Source organism: Mus caroli, unplaced genomic scaffold (genome assembly GCF_978045245.1).
Source record: "Mus caroli unplaced genomic scaffold, Mus_caroli_1 scaffold_5, whole genome shotgun sequence".
Taxonomy (NCBI): Eukaryota; Metazoa; Chordata; class Mammalia; order Rodentia; family Muridae; genus Mus; species Mus caroli.
Window position 1 is genome coordinate 66254414 of NW_028227260.1, and position 13854 is coordinate 66268267.

The window sequence follows — 13854 nt, forward strand, 5'->3', positions numbered from 1 at the left end:
GCTTGCTTGCTTTTTAGGTGAAGGATATCTTTTTTTCTTTTTCTTTTTTATTTTTATTGAATATTTTCTTTATTTACATTTCAAATGTTATCCCCTTTCCTGATTCCCCCCCCATGAACCCCCTATCCCATCCACCCTCCACCTGCTTCTATGAGGGTGCTCCCCCACTCACATCCTTGCCAACATGTGTTGTCACTTGATCTTAGCCATTCTTTTTTTTTTTTTGGTAGAACATGATTTTAATATTTTCAACTGTTAATATTCAACAAACAGAATAATTATTTTAAGATATATTTTGTTGTTATGTCTCCCTTTTCATTTCTGATTTTATTAATTTGGATACTGTCTTTGTGTCCTCTTGTTAGTCTGGCAAAGGGTTTATCTATCTTCTTGATTTTCTCAAAGAACCAGCTCCTCCTGGTATTGTTGATTCTTTGTGTAGTTCTTTTTGTTTCCACTTGGTTGATTTCAGCCCTAAGTTTGATTATTTCCTGCCGTCTACTCCTCTTGGGTGAATTTGCTTCCTTTTGTTCTAGAGCTTTTAGGTGTGTTGTCAAGCTGCTAGTGTATGCTCTCTCTAGTTTCTTTTTGGAGGCACTTAGAGCTATGAGTTTTCCTCTTACCACTGCTTTCATTGTGTCCCATAAGTTTTGGTATGATGTATCTTCATTTTCATTAAATTCTAAAAAGTCTTTAATTTCTTTATTTCTTCCTTGACCAAGTTATCATTGAGTAGAAAGAACATTGTTCAGCTTTCACATGTATGTGTGTTTTCCGTTGTCTTTGTTGGTATTTAAGACCAGCCTTAGTCTGAGGTGATCTGATAGGGTGCATGGGATTATTTCAATTTTCTTGTATCTGTTGAGGCCTGTTTTGTGACCAGTTATATGGTGAATTTTGGAGAAGGTACCATGAGGGGTTGAGAAGAAGGTATATTCTTTTGCTTTAGGATGAAATGTTCTATAAATATCTGTTAGATCTGTTTGGCTTATAACTTCTGTTAGTTTCACTGTGTCTCTGTTTAGTTTCTGTTTCCATGATCTGTCCATTGGTGAGTAGGATGTTGAAGTCTCCCACTCTTATTGAGTGGGGTGCGATGTGTGCTTTGAGCTTTAGTAAAGTTTCTTTTATGAATGTGGGTGCCCTTGCATTTGGAGCATAGATGTTCTGAATGGAGAGTTCACCTTGGTAAATTTTACCTTTGATGAGTAAGAAGTGTCCCTCCTTATCTTTTTTGAGAACTTTAGGTTGAAAGTTGATTTTACTTGATATTAGAATGGCTACTCCAGCTTGTTTCTTGGAACCATTTGCTTGGAAAATTGTTTTCCAGCCTTTCACTCTAAGGTAGTGTCTGTCTTTGTCACTGAGGTGGGTTTCCTGTATGCACCAAAATGTTAGGCCCTGTTTACATAACCAGTCTGTTAGTCTCTGTCTTTTTATTGAGGAATTGAGTCCATTGATATTAAGAGATATTAAGGAAAAGTAATTGTTTCTTCCTGTTATTTTTGTTGTTAGAGTTGGAATTCTGTTCATGTGGCTATCTTCTTTAGGTTTGTTGAAAGATTACTTTCTTGCTTTTTCTTGAGTTTATTTTCCCTCTTTGTGTTGGTTTTTTCCATCTACTATCCTTTGAAGGGCTGGATTTATGGAAAGATAACATGTAGATTTGGTTTTGTCATGGAATATCTTGTTTTCTTCATCTTTGGTAATTGAGACTTTTGCTGGGTATAGTAGCCTGGGCTGGCATTGTTGTTCTCTTAGGGTCTGTATGATGTCTGCACAGGATCTTCTAGCTTTCATAGACTGTGGTGAGAAATCTGGTATAATTCTGATAGGTCTGCCTTTATATGTTACTTGACCTTTTGCCCTTACTGCCTTTAATATTCTTTATTTAGTGCATTTGGTGTTTTGATTATTATGTGATGAGAGGAATTTCTTTTCTGGTCCAGTCTATTTGGAGTTCTGTAGGCTTCTTTTATGTTCATGGGCATCTGTTTCTTTAAGGTTAGGGAAGTTTTCTTCTATAATGTTGTTGAAGATATTTACTGGCCCTTTAAGTTGGGAATCTTCACTCTTTTCTATACCTATTATCCTTAGGTTTGATCTTCTCATTGTGTCCTGGATTTCCTGGATGTTTTGGGTTAGAAGTTTTTGCATTTTGCATTTTTTGACTGTTGTGTCAATGTTTTCTATGGTATCTTCTGCACCTTAGATTCTCTCTTCCATCTCTTATATTCTGATGGTGATGCTTGCATCTATGACTCCTGATCTCTTTCCTAGGTTTTCTAACTCCAGGGTTGTCTCCCTTTGTGATTTCTTTATTGTGTTTATTTTGAGTTTTAGATCCTGGATGGTTTTGTTCATTTCCTCCACCTGTTTGATTGTGATTTCCTGTAACTCTTTAAGGGATTTTTGTGTTTCCTCTTTAAGGGCTTTTAGCTGTTTACCTGTGTTCTCCTGTATTTCTTTAAGGGAGTTATTTATGACCTCCTTAAAGTCCTCTATCACCATCATGGGGAGTGGTTTTAGATCTGAATCTTGTTTTTCCAGTGTGATGGTATATCCAGGACTTGCTATGGTGGGAGAATTAGGTTCTGATGATGTCAGGTAATCCTGATCTTTGCTGCTTATGTTCATACACTTGCCTCCCGCCATCTGATTATCTCTAGTGCTACCTGCCCTTGCTATATCTGACAGGAGCCTTTCCTTCCTGTGATCCTGGTTGTGTCAGAGCTCCTCAGAGTTCAGCTGTCTCTGTGATCCTGTTATTATGGGATTCCATGATCCTGAGATCCTGGGTATGTCAGAGCTCCTGGGTGTCAAGCTGCCTCTGGGACCTTGGGATCCTGGTGTCACCAAGCTCCTGGGATCCTGTTATCCTGTGGTCTTGGGTGTGTTAGAGCGCTTGGGAGTGGATCTTCCTCTGGGTGTTGTGGGAATGGCTCTGATCCTATGATCCTGTGTGGGGCTGTGTGGGTGTGTGGGAAGAGGGGAGTTGGAGAGAGTGCCTGCATCCCGCCCAAGTTCTGGTGTTCTGGGCAGGCAGATGAGGGAGGACTGCACATGCTTTATATGCAGCCTCGGGTGGGCATCTGGCTGTTTGAAGCCACTGACCCCACACGGCAGGGGATGGACAAGGGGCAGCCCCTGGTACCAGGTTCTCAGCCTCCAGCATCCCAAGCTGGATACTGTGGAGAAGCTGAGAACAGAATAGGGGCCCTGGGGCGGCACTTGGCCCCAGAGATATGGGAAGAGAGGGCAGGGGGAAAGAAGGGTGCTGGATGGTTTCCACGCAGGTGAGAGTCCTTCAGAGACGTCTATAGTTTTAGAGCTTTATTATAGAAAGGCAGGGAGAAAGAGAAAAGGTAGAAGGAGAGAGAGAGAGAGGCCGGCCATGGCCACGAGGAGAGAAGGGGGAAGAGAGAGAGAGAGAGAGAGAGAGAGAGAGAGAGAGAAGGCTAGAGAGTAAAAGAGGTAAAAACTTAGAGAGTAAGAAAGCGTAGAGAGTGAGGAGGGGCCAAGCAGCCCCTCTTATAGTGGGCTTTGTTATCTTGCTGTTGCCAGATAGCTGGGGAGGAGTCTAGCCAGAAGGCCATTGGGACATTGACTACCTGACTAATAGCCATATGCCTCTTCTGTGGGGACTGTGGGGGCGGTAACTTTGACAGGAGCCAGGGGTCCAGGAGACATGAGGGAATGCCTACCATCCCATGTAGGTGGAAATTACCACATATTGGGTACCACTGGGGTTCAATGGAGACCAGGCTGTCTGTTTATAGCCCATTGTCCTATAATCCTGGGATTGTTAGAGTGTCTGGATGTAGCTCTTCCTCTGGGTGTTGTGGAACTGGTGGTGGAGTTTGCACCCAAGGTCTGCTCAGGGCACTGGCCCAGACAGGAAAGAGGAAAGAAATTGTTAATGAGCTCTAATAACATCATCTTAGAGTGACAGTTCATGTGCCTAAGACTGTGTCTTCTGATGACTACCAGAGGCTGCATGTTATGGGGGAATAGATTATACTGAATTAGTTCAGTTAAACCTCTAAATAAATAGAAACAGTCTCCAGAGAATAGAGATCTTGCATTCTCACAACATACTAACTATATAATACTACCCAGTTTTCAACCTAAAAATTTAGACGCAAAGGAACAAGAAAATAGAAATATATAGTGGTACACACCTATATCCTAGCTCTTAGGAGGCAGAGGCAGGAGGATTATGAGTTTGATGCTACCTGGGATATATATCATGGCCCTGTCAAAGAAAGGGGGGAGAGGAAAAGAGAGAAAAGGTTGAAAAGAGTGGAAGAGGGAGGGTAGAAGGGAGGACAGGCGGAGGTGGGGGGGAACACACCTGTAATCCCAGTGCTTGAGAGGTAGAGACAAGAGGATTGGGAATCCAAAGCCAGGATTGGTTACATAGTGAGTTTAAAGCCATTTTTGGATACATGAGACTCTTCTCATAAAACAGAAACAATATAAACAAATAACAGCAAAGGGAAACAGGAGTGAGCGTTCTCTTGGATATGATGCCAAATGTATAAACAGCTAAAGAAAAAAATCGTGCTGGGCGTGGTGGTGCATGCCTTTAATCCCAGCACTTGGGAGGCAGAGGCAGGCAGATTTCTGAGTTCAAGGCCAGCCTGGTCTACAGAGTGAGTTCCAGGACAGCCAGGGCTATACAGAGAAACCCTGTCTCAAAAAAACAAACAAACAAACAGAAAAAAATCGTAATTGCAATTTACCAAAATTAACATCAAGGACCCATCTAAGAAAGTAAAAGAGAATCTGTGTATAGTATGATGTCTGCTTGTAATCCGAGCACTGGGGAGGTGAGGGTGGGATCCAGAGTTGAAGTTCATCTTCAGCTAAATGGCAAATTTGATGCTAACCTATGAGACCCTATTTATTTATTTATTTATTTATTTATTTATTTATTTATTTATTTTCGGAAGCAACGGTAATTCAATCTCTGGGTGCAACAACTAAAACCCAATTGTGTAAGCCTTAAATCTGATTCCTCCGGTGGCAAATCCTGATGGATCCACCATGATACCGTGAAACTCTAGCAGCTACATCTTGCCCTTGTACTATCCCCGTTCCAAAAAGCTGAGACCTCATTTAAAAAAAAAACAAACACCCACCCTTCCTCAGTGTGTGTGTGTGCATGTATGATATATGTATGTATGTATGTATGTATGTATGTATGTGTATTGTGTGTAGTGTGTATGTATGAAAAATCAACCTATATAGAAGGAAATATTTGCAAATCATATATAAGCTATTTATATTGAGTAGAAAGAATTCCCACAACTCATTGTTTAGAAAATATTAGAATAATTAGGTCAGATATGTTGGGGTGGTATACGCTTTTAAACCTAATAGAAGGCAAAGGTGTAAGGATCTCAAACTTGAGAGAGAGAGAGAGAGAGAGAGAGAGAGAGAGAGAGAGAGAGAGAGAGAGAGAGAGAAAGAATAGCCTCCTTTAAAATGGCTAGAGAGGGCTAGAGAGATGGTTCAGTGTTTAATAGCACTGGCTGCTCTTCTAGAGGACGTGGGTTCAATCCATGGCACCCACATGACAGGTCAGAACTATCTGTAACTCCAGTTCCAGGCAATATGATGTCTTCTTATGGACTAAACAGACAGAGCATGCATGAAGCACACAGACATATATGTAGGCAAAAACACTCATACACCAAAAAGCTCAATTTATTTTATAAAAAGTGGCTAGAGGATATGAACTGGTTTTCCTCTATGGAGTTTGTAGAAATAACCATTAAGTACATTACAAAATGCTGTGCATCATCAGTCACTAGAGGAATACTGGCCTGAATCACTGTAATAACCACTTCAGCCACAACAGAATGGCAGGAATCAAGATGACAGATTTAAAGGTCTTGCTGAAGATATGGAGAAGTTGAAACCTTTGTTCACTGCTCTGAGAAATGTAAAATAAGAGCAAAGGATATATCTCAGCAGGTATAAGTATTTGCTACTAAGTCTGACAGCCTGAGTGCAATAGCTGGATCCATATGGTGGAGGGAGAGAGCCAACGACCCTTAGTTGTCCTGACTTCCTTGTGTACCATGGCACGCACACACATAAAGAGATAAATAATTAAGTAAAGAAATTTAAATTTTAATGTAAAATAATACAACCACTTTGGAGAGCAGTGTAGCAATGCCTCAAGAGGCTTAAATATAGAGTTACCATATGATCCAGCAGTTTCTCTCCTAAGTGTGTGTGTGTGTATGCATATATATGTATGTATGAATATATATATATATATATGAAAAATGGAATATATGTCCACATACACAAAAAGTATATATGAATATTTATAACAGCATTATTTATGATAGCTACAAAGTAGAAACAACAACAAGGTCTATCACCTGATGATTGGATAATTTAAATATGGTGTATTCACACAATTAATATTTTTTGGCAATAAAAGAAGTACTGATGCATTCCACAACACAAAGGGAGCTTCAAAATATTGTGTTCAGAGAACAAACACTGATAACATAATATACGCCTCAGTTTATATGAATGCCCAATAAGTAAAGAATTCCTTCTTGTGATGATGAATATGTCCCAGAATTGATTGATGTAATAGATATATACTGTAATACAATAAAAATATTATTATATATTATATTATATGAATTACATGATAAGTTATATGAAAGGTCTATCTCAGTTAATAAAAATACATGTGCTGGGCAGGTCAGTAAAGGCAATTGAAGGGAAGTTGATTGAAGCAGAGTTCACTGAGTCATTTCCATTTTGGGGCGGGAGGCTGAAGTGATAACCAACTAACTGTCTTTTTCCCTCAGGACTCCATATCATCCACAGCCTAGACGAAGTCAATTTTATACAGAACCTTGTGTTTTACATTGAAGCTGCTTATAAAACTGCTGTAAGTACTTACTTTAGAATGGACTTAAACATAGAATGTTTTTGTTTCCAAAACACCGAACAACTCACTTCTCCTTATAATGAATGAATCAAAAAGGCTCATGACAAAAGCATTTTCAATTTCTTTACTAAGATCTTCATTCCCCTGCTTGCCCTGTCATCAATGTGTTACAGAGATAAAGAGGGCCCAAATGCTGTGCTTTCAGTTCTTTCAAATTCTATTCTTCATAGTATGTGCTTGGCAATGAAACGAATCTGTAGTCATTTTATTAATTACTATTTTCATTTAATATATTTTATTAGAGCATCTCTAGGCTAGGCTCATCCTGAACTCAACACATGAAGGTGATCTTAAACTTCTGATTCTTCTGCCTCTACCTCCTGAGTGTGTTGGAGTTATAGGCATAAGCTACCATGATCAGTTTTATGTGGTGATAGGATTTGAGCCCTAGCAAACAGTCAACTAACTGAGATCTATCCCCAGCCTCTTCTAGTCTTATTTTAACTGAAACCTTTAAAAGAAGCATGATAACTGAGTAATGTTATGGGCCATTTGGCTGTACACAAATAAAATTTATTCATGTTTTTGTTGTTGATCTAGTGTACAAAAAGTTTATTCCCCTTATGAACTACCATATGAAGTAGGTTCATATTAAATGTCATCAATAATATTTTCTCTGTATAAGATGTTGCGTTAGACACTACAGAAATGCGTTTTTTCCTTTAGTCTAATATGAAGGTTTTTGTTGCTGTTGTTCATTGACACTTTCTTTATAATCTTCCAATCTTCAAATCATCTGAATGCCCAGGAACAAGGACAGGGATAAACAAATTGCACTGTTCATGAAAGGCCATTTTGTTCAACAAGAAAAAAAATGAACTGTGAGCCATGCAAAAACATGAATAAATCTAAAATGCATAATGGTTAGGAGAAGAAATTTCATAGAAAATGTACACAAGCCGGGGCATGGTGGTGTAAGGCTTTAATCTCAGCATTTGGGAGAGGCAGAGACAGGTGGATCTTTGTGACTTTGAGGCTAGCCTAGTCTGAATAGCAAGGCCCAAGCCAGCCAGAACTACATAGTAAGAGCCTCTCTTTAAATGTGTGTGTGTTTGTGTGTGTGTGTGTGTATACATGTGTACATACATGCTTGTATGTGTACTAGATATATGTGTATGTATTATACACATACATACAAGATAATTACACTAACAAAATTCTAGACATCTGTAATGACAGTAAGCAGATTTGTGATTGCTTTATAACAGGGGCAGAGGAAGAAATGGATTTTGGAAGCCAGGAGGAGACTTTGGAAGTTTTTGAACCTATCTTATTGTGACGATAGATTCACATATATAAATATAATAAATTAATCACAGTGGTACCAGCTAGTTTGTTCAGTGGTTAAAGGTGCTCTCTGCCAAGACTGATGTTTTGAGCAAGATCTCTCTCTTCCTCTCTCGGTCTCTCTGTCTGTCTCTCTGTCTCTGTCTGTCTGTCTGTCTGTCTCTCTCTCTCTCTCTCTCTCTCACACACACACACACACACACACACACACACACACAACTGTACTAAACATTTTAAAAGAGGAATCATACAGTTCAACTATATTCCGGTTTATATACACCATTATACATCAATAAATATATAAAACTACTGTTGTGGAATGGATGAATACAATCACTCTAAGACTGGACAAATACTGCAATCATCTCTGATTGTGCTTTTACTATGTGTCCATCGTTACTGGCTAACCCCCTTGTATTTAACATACCTCTTTTCTTTTCTTTTTGTGGTGCTAGGATTAAACACAAGTCCTTACACATGGTTGGCAGATACTCTGTCACCGAACTGTATCTCCACTCAGAATTCTTTTTCACTTTCAACTGTTGTATTATTTTAAAAGATACTACTTTAAAATGCATTTATCACTTTTGATAATGTTCATTTCTCCATGCATATGTATGTGTAACTTTACCCATTTCTTTTTTGATGGACATATAGTCTGCTTCTGTAACTTAACTTTTGTAAATAGTGCTATAGTAAATGTGGGTATGTATGTGATATGTGTGTGGTATGCTGATTTAGATTCCATTGGCTCTATTTCTGGAAGTGGTATAGCTGGATCAGATAGCAGATCTATTTTTAGTTTTTAAAGGCACTCCCATACTGATTTTCATAGTGCTGGACTAATTTACATGCCCAACAGCAGTGTGTAACATTTTCCTACATTTGTTGTTAGTTATTTTTCTGATGATAGATATTCTGAATGGGGTGAGATGAAATCTCAATGTAGGTTAGGTTTGGTTTGGCTTGGCTTGGCTTGGCTTGGCTTGGCTTGGCTTGGCTTGGTTTGGTTTGGTTTGGTTTGGTTTGGTTTTTTGAGACAGGGTTTCTCTGCATAGCCCTGGCTGTCCTAGAATTTGCTCTGCAGACCAGGATGACCTAGAACTTAAAGATCCATCTGCTTCTGACTCCCAAGTACTGGGATTATAGGCATACTGCACCACCGCTTTCATGTGGATTCAGAGGTCTGCTTACCTCTTTCCCGTGAGTGCTGGGATTAAAAGTGTATGCCATTACACCCACCTAAATACATATTCAAGGTTGAGATTGAAGCATCTTGTAGTACTAAACACTTCAGAAGTATCCAGTGAGGAACAGGGAATGTCAAAAATGACACTAGAAAATGTCAGAACTAAGAGGCACAGGAGCCTACTAGTGGCTAAACCTGGAACAATTAACAATGTAGGCAACAAAATAATGATAGCATTCCATAATAAACCAGCAAACATACACACACCAATAAATAAACAACTGAAAAAGAAAAAAAACAAGGAATAATGGACTGCCTTCCTTGGAGAAGGATTATAATTAATGGCCATAAAGGTAGCAAGGAAAATAGATTAAAATTATCATCAAAACTATACTTACTGTAAGCAATTAAGGCAGAATGCTGAATTGGTGGATGGCTGTTTAAGGAGAAGCAAACTATTTGCATGATCATCTTGTTTTTCTGAGATAGAGTCTCATCTCAGGTTTGCAACAAGGAGCAACCCTACCTAGTGATATATTTATATAATATTGAACTATCTCTCAAAGTATTTACTAATTAAAAAGAGAAAAGTAAAATGGAAAATGCCAATGGTAACCAAACTGTTTGGCTTTCAGTCCTTTTTACTTAGTATCAAGGTCACAAAGGATAAGATTTGAGAAAGCACTATTGATTAGAAGTCACTAAGGAGACATGGCAGGGATGAAATTGAATCTTGGAATATATAAAAAACACCAGTCAGGCATGGTTGTGTACACTTACAATTCCAGCTCTTGGAAAGTACAGGCATGAAGTCCATAGTTAACTCAGTTGCTTAGTTGAGTTGAGTCCTTAGCTTTAGCAGTTGTACTGTGGTTATGTTCAATGTTAACATTAGGCAAAACTAAGTCATAAGTGTTAGGGGATTCATTGTACTATTTTTGCAATTTTGTGTAATTCTGAAGTTTTTTAATAAGTATTAAAATTAATTTTAAATATTTTTATATTGCCTAGGGAATGTTTATAGCTATGGCTAAGAGTAGGTTTTGGTGTGAAATTCCTTAGAATGTACTCTGGATTCTGTCACTTACCAAGTATACAACCTTGGATGAGTTACTTACTGTCATTTTTGTAATTTAGTTTCATCATCTGTGAAATGTAAAGATTAAGGGTAGAGAGATGGCTTGGTTAAGAGCACTGCCAGAGAACCCAGGTTCAATTCCCAGCACCCACACAGCAGCTCACAACTGTTTGTAACTCCTGTTCCAGGGATTCTGACACCTTATTCAGATATACATGATAAAAATAAAAAGTATATTTTTTAAAAGTAAGCATTAAGGAAGATAATGCATGTATTGTAAATTTTAAGAACCAAGAGATTAAGATAAGAATGTAAGTTTCACATAAAAATACCAGCTGTTGCTTAGGCTCTATGTGCTAGACTTCATGGGAATCTCCTTTAGGGAAAACTTGAGAAGTGTTTCTAGATGGTCTAATCAAGTGTTGAAGAGACTCACAACTTTTTAGAGGCCCCAATTTAACCTAGGTCATCATCTGCTCCTTAATAGCCTACACAGAGTGAGTATATGAGTGTGTATGTAAAAATTTGCTGCTATTAATGTTTTTTATTAAAGGATTATACATCTAATGAATGTTTAGTGGTTATAATTTGATTGTAATGAGTTATATCTTGATTATTTTTTGCTAGGACTTTGGGATATGGGAACGTGGTGATAAGACAAATCAAGGCATCTCGGAATTGAATGCAAGTTCAGTTGGAATGGCCAAGGTACATTTTCTTTCTTATTTTTACCAAGGCTTATCAATGGAGTTTAGTTTATCTTTGTTATAGATAAAATCTTAATGTACATGTTGACCCATCAAATTGTTCTTTAAACCACAGACAAAATTCAGATCCCTCCATGAAACTATGAATATATATATAATTTAAAACTTTGTATAAGTTTCAAAATTTGAATCATATGGCTTTTAAGGCATGTCTCTGTTTATATTTCCTAGTAGAACAACAAATTTTAAACTGTACTCACCATTTTTGCCATTGCATAAACTAAGGGAAGCTCTTTCCCTTCTAATAGACCAGCCGCCCAAGCTCAGTATCAGATAGCCACCTCTTGGTCCTCCATCCTCTGTACTCTCCTCAATCTCCCATATCACCAGCACCTTTCCACTTGGCCATGTTTCTAGAAAGAGTAAGAATGTATAAAATAGGATAGTAGGAGAAAGTTCAAACATTATTATGTTAAATGTACATGGATCAGCCACTTGTACTAAACAGGAAAAATGCAGATTTTTTAAAAAAGAAGTATACTTCTTATATCACAATGATACTGAAAGTTTAAAACCAAGTTAGGAGAAGTAAAATATAGAGACCAAAAAGAAATGAAATAACAATTCAAGGCAAAAAATATTACATGGAATAAAGTGGACAAGAAGGTTTTGATAGAATTTTGACATAACCTATAATGAGACAATATGGTCTGGAATGTAGTTCCAATTAATACAGAACACAATATATTTGAAATACAAGACAGATGCAGTTGCATAAAGAAATAACTTGCTGGACAGTGGTGGCGCACGCCTTTAATCCCAGCACTTGGGAGGCAGAGGTGGGAAGATTTCTGAGTTCAAGGCCAGCCTGGTCTACAAAGTGAGTTCCAGGGCAGTCAGGGATAAACCCTGTCTCGAAAAAAAAAAAAAAAGAAAGAAAGAAAATAATTTAACAGCAAGACTGTGATACATGTAGAAAACCCCAAACAAATCATAGAAAGTTCTAAATAAGTTTTCCACTGCTGAGTTCTACCTGTTGCTCCTTCCTTTTTTATTTTGAAATAATTTTAAACTAAAGAAAAAAATTTAAGAATGTTAGGGGAAAAGTTCCATACATCATTCATGCAAGGTTTATTGATATTTGCTTTATCTTTCCGTCTTCCGTGTTATACATTCATACATGCATGCTTGTGCACAAACACACACTTTTCCTGAGCTAGTTGAAAACACACAAACTATGGACGTGATGAACTACTACTACAACTCAACATTTCATTGTGCACTTCCTCAAAGACTGTTGTAACCATGGTATGATTATCAAAACCAGGAACTAAGTGATTACACATACCACAGGACCTATTCAGTTTTTAAAAATTATCCCAAGCTGGGCGTGGTGACACACACCTTTAATCCCAGCACTTGGGAGGCAGAGGCAGGCAGATTTCTGAGTTCAAGGCCAGCCTGGTCTACAAAGTGAGTTCCAGGACAGCCAGAGCTATACAGAGAAACCCTGTCTCGAAAAACAAAAACAAAAAATCAAAACAAAACAAACAAACAAACAAACAACAAAATCCCAATAATGTTGAATATAGGCTTTTGTAGTAGGATCTGATGGTGTTTTGGATTTCTTCAGGATCTGTTATGTCTCCCTTTTCATTTCTGATTTTGTTAATTAGGATGCTGTCCCTGTACCCTCTAGTGAGTCTGGCTAAGGGTTTATCTATCTTGTTGATTTTCTCAAAGAACCAGCTCCTCGTTTGGTTGATTCTTTGAATAGTTCTTCTTGTTTCCACTTGGTTAATTTCGCCCCTGAGTTTGATTATTTCCTGCCGTCTACTCCTCTTGGGTGAATTTGCTTCCTTTTGTTCTAGAGCTTTTAGGTGTGTTGTCAAGCTGCTAATGTGTGCTCTCTCTAGTTTCTTTTTGGAGGCACTCAGAGCTATGAGTTTTCCTCTTAGGACTGCTTTCATTGTGTCCCATAAGTTTGGGTATGTTGTGGCTTAATTTTCATTAAATTCTAAAAAGTCTTTAATTTCTTTATCTCTTCCTTGACCAAGGTATCATTGAGTATAGTGTTGTTTGGCTTCCACATGTATTTGGGCTTTCTATTATTTATGTTGTTATTGAAGATCAGCCTTAGTCCGTGGTGATCTGATAGGATGCATGGGACAATTTCAATATTTTTATATCTGTTGAGGCCTGTTTTTTATATCTATATATATTCACTTTCTTCTATTGTGGTACTGGTATCTGAACCCAGGATCTTGTGCATGCTAGACAGGTACTTTACCACAGAGTTATATCCTCAGCCCAACACACCTACCATTTTAAAACAACAGGATGCTATGAAGTAGACAATAACATCGCTATTCCTTTTTTTAAGATTTATTTTTTATTAGATGTTTTCTTCATTTACATTTCAAATGCTATTCCCTTTCCTAGTTTGACCAATTATATGGTCAGTTTTGGAGAAGGTCCCGTGAGGTGCTGAGAAGAATGTATATCCTTTTGTTTTAGGATAAAATGTTCTGTAGATATCTGTTAAGTCCACTTGTTTCATAACTTCTGTTAGTTTTAATATATCTTTGTTTAGATTCTGTTTCCAGGA

The 13854-nt window shown here is 37.9% G+C and overlaps 1 protein-coding gene across 2 annotated transcripts in view; it reads left to right on the forward strand.

Moving 5' to 3' along the window:
• The window catches only part of Phka1 (phosphorylase kinase regulatory subunit alpha 1), a 113343-nt gene that overhangs the window by 11873 nt on the left and 87616 nt on the right, over window positions 1-13854 (forward strand). For both annotated transcript variants that reach the window (XM_021152821.3, XM_021152825.3), the window contains exons 5-6: window positions 6843-6925; window positions 11167-11247. In XM_021152821.3, coding sequence (XP_021008480.1) covers window positions 6843-6925; window positions 11167-11247 — 164 coding nt within the window. The remainder of the gene's footprint in view (window positions 1-6842; window positions 6926-11166; window positions 11248-13854) is intronic.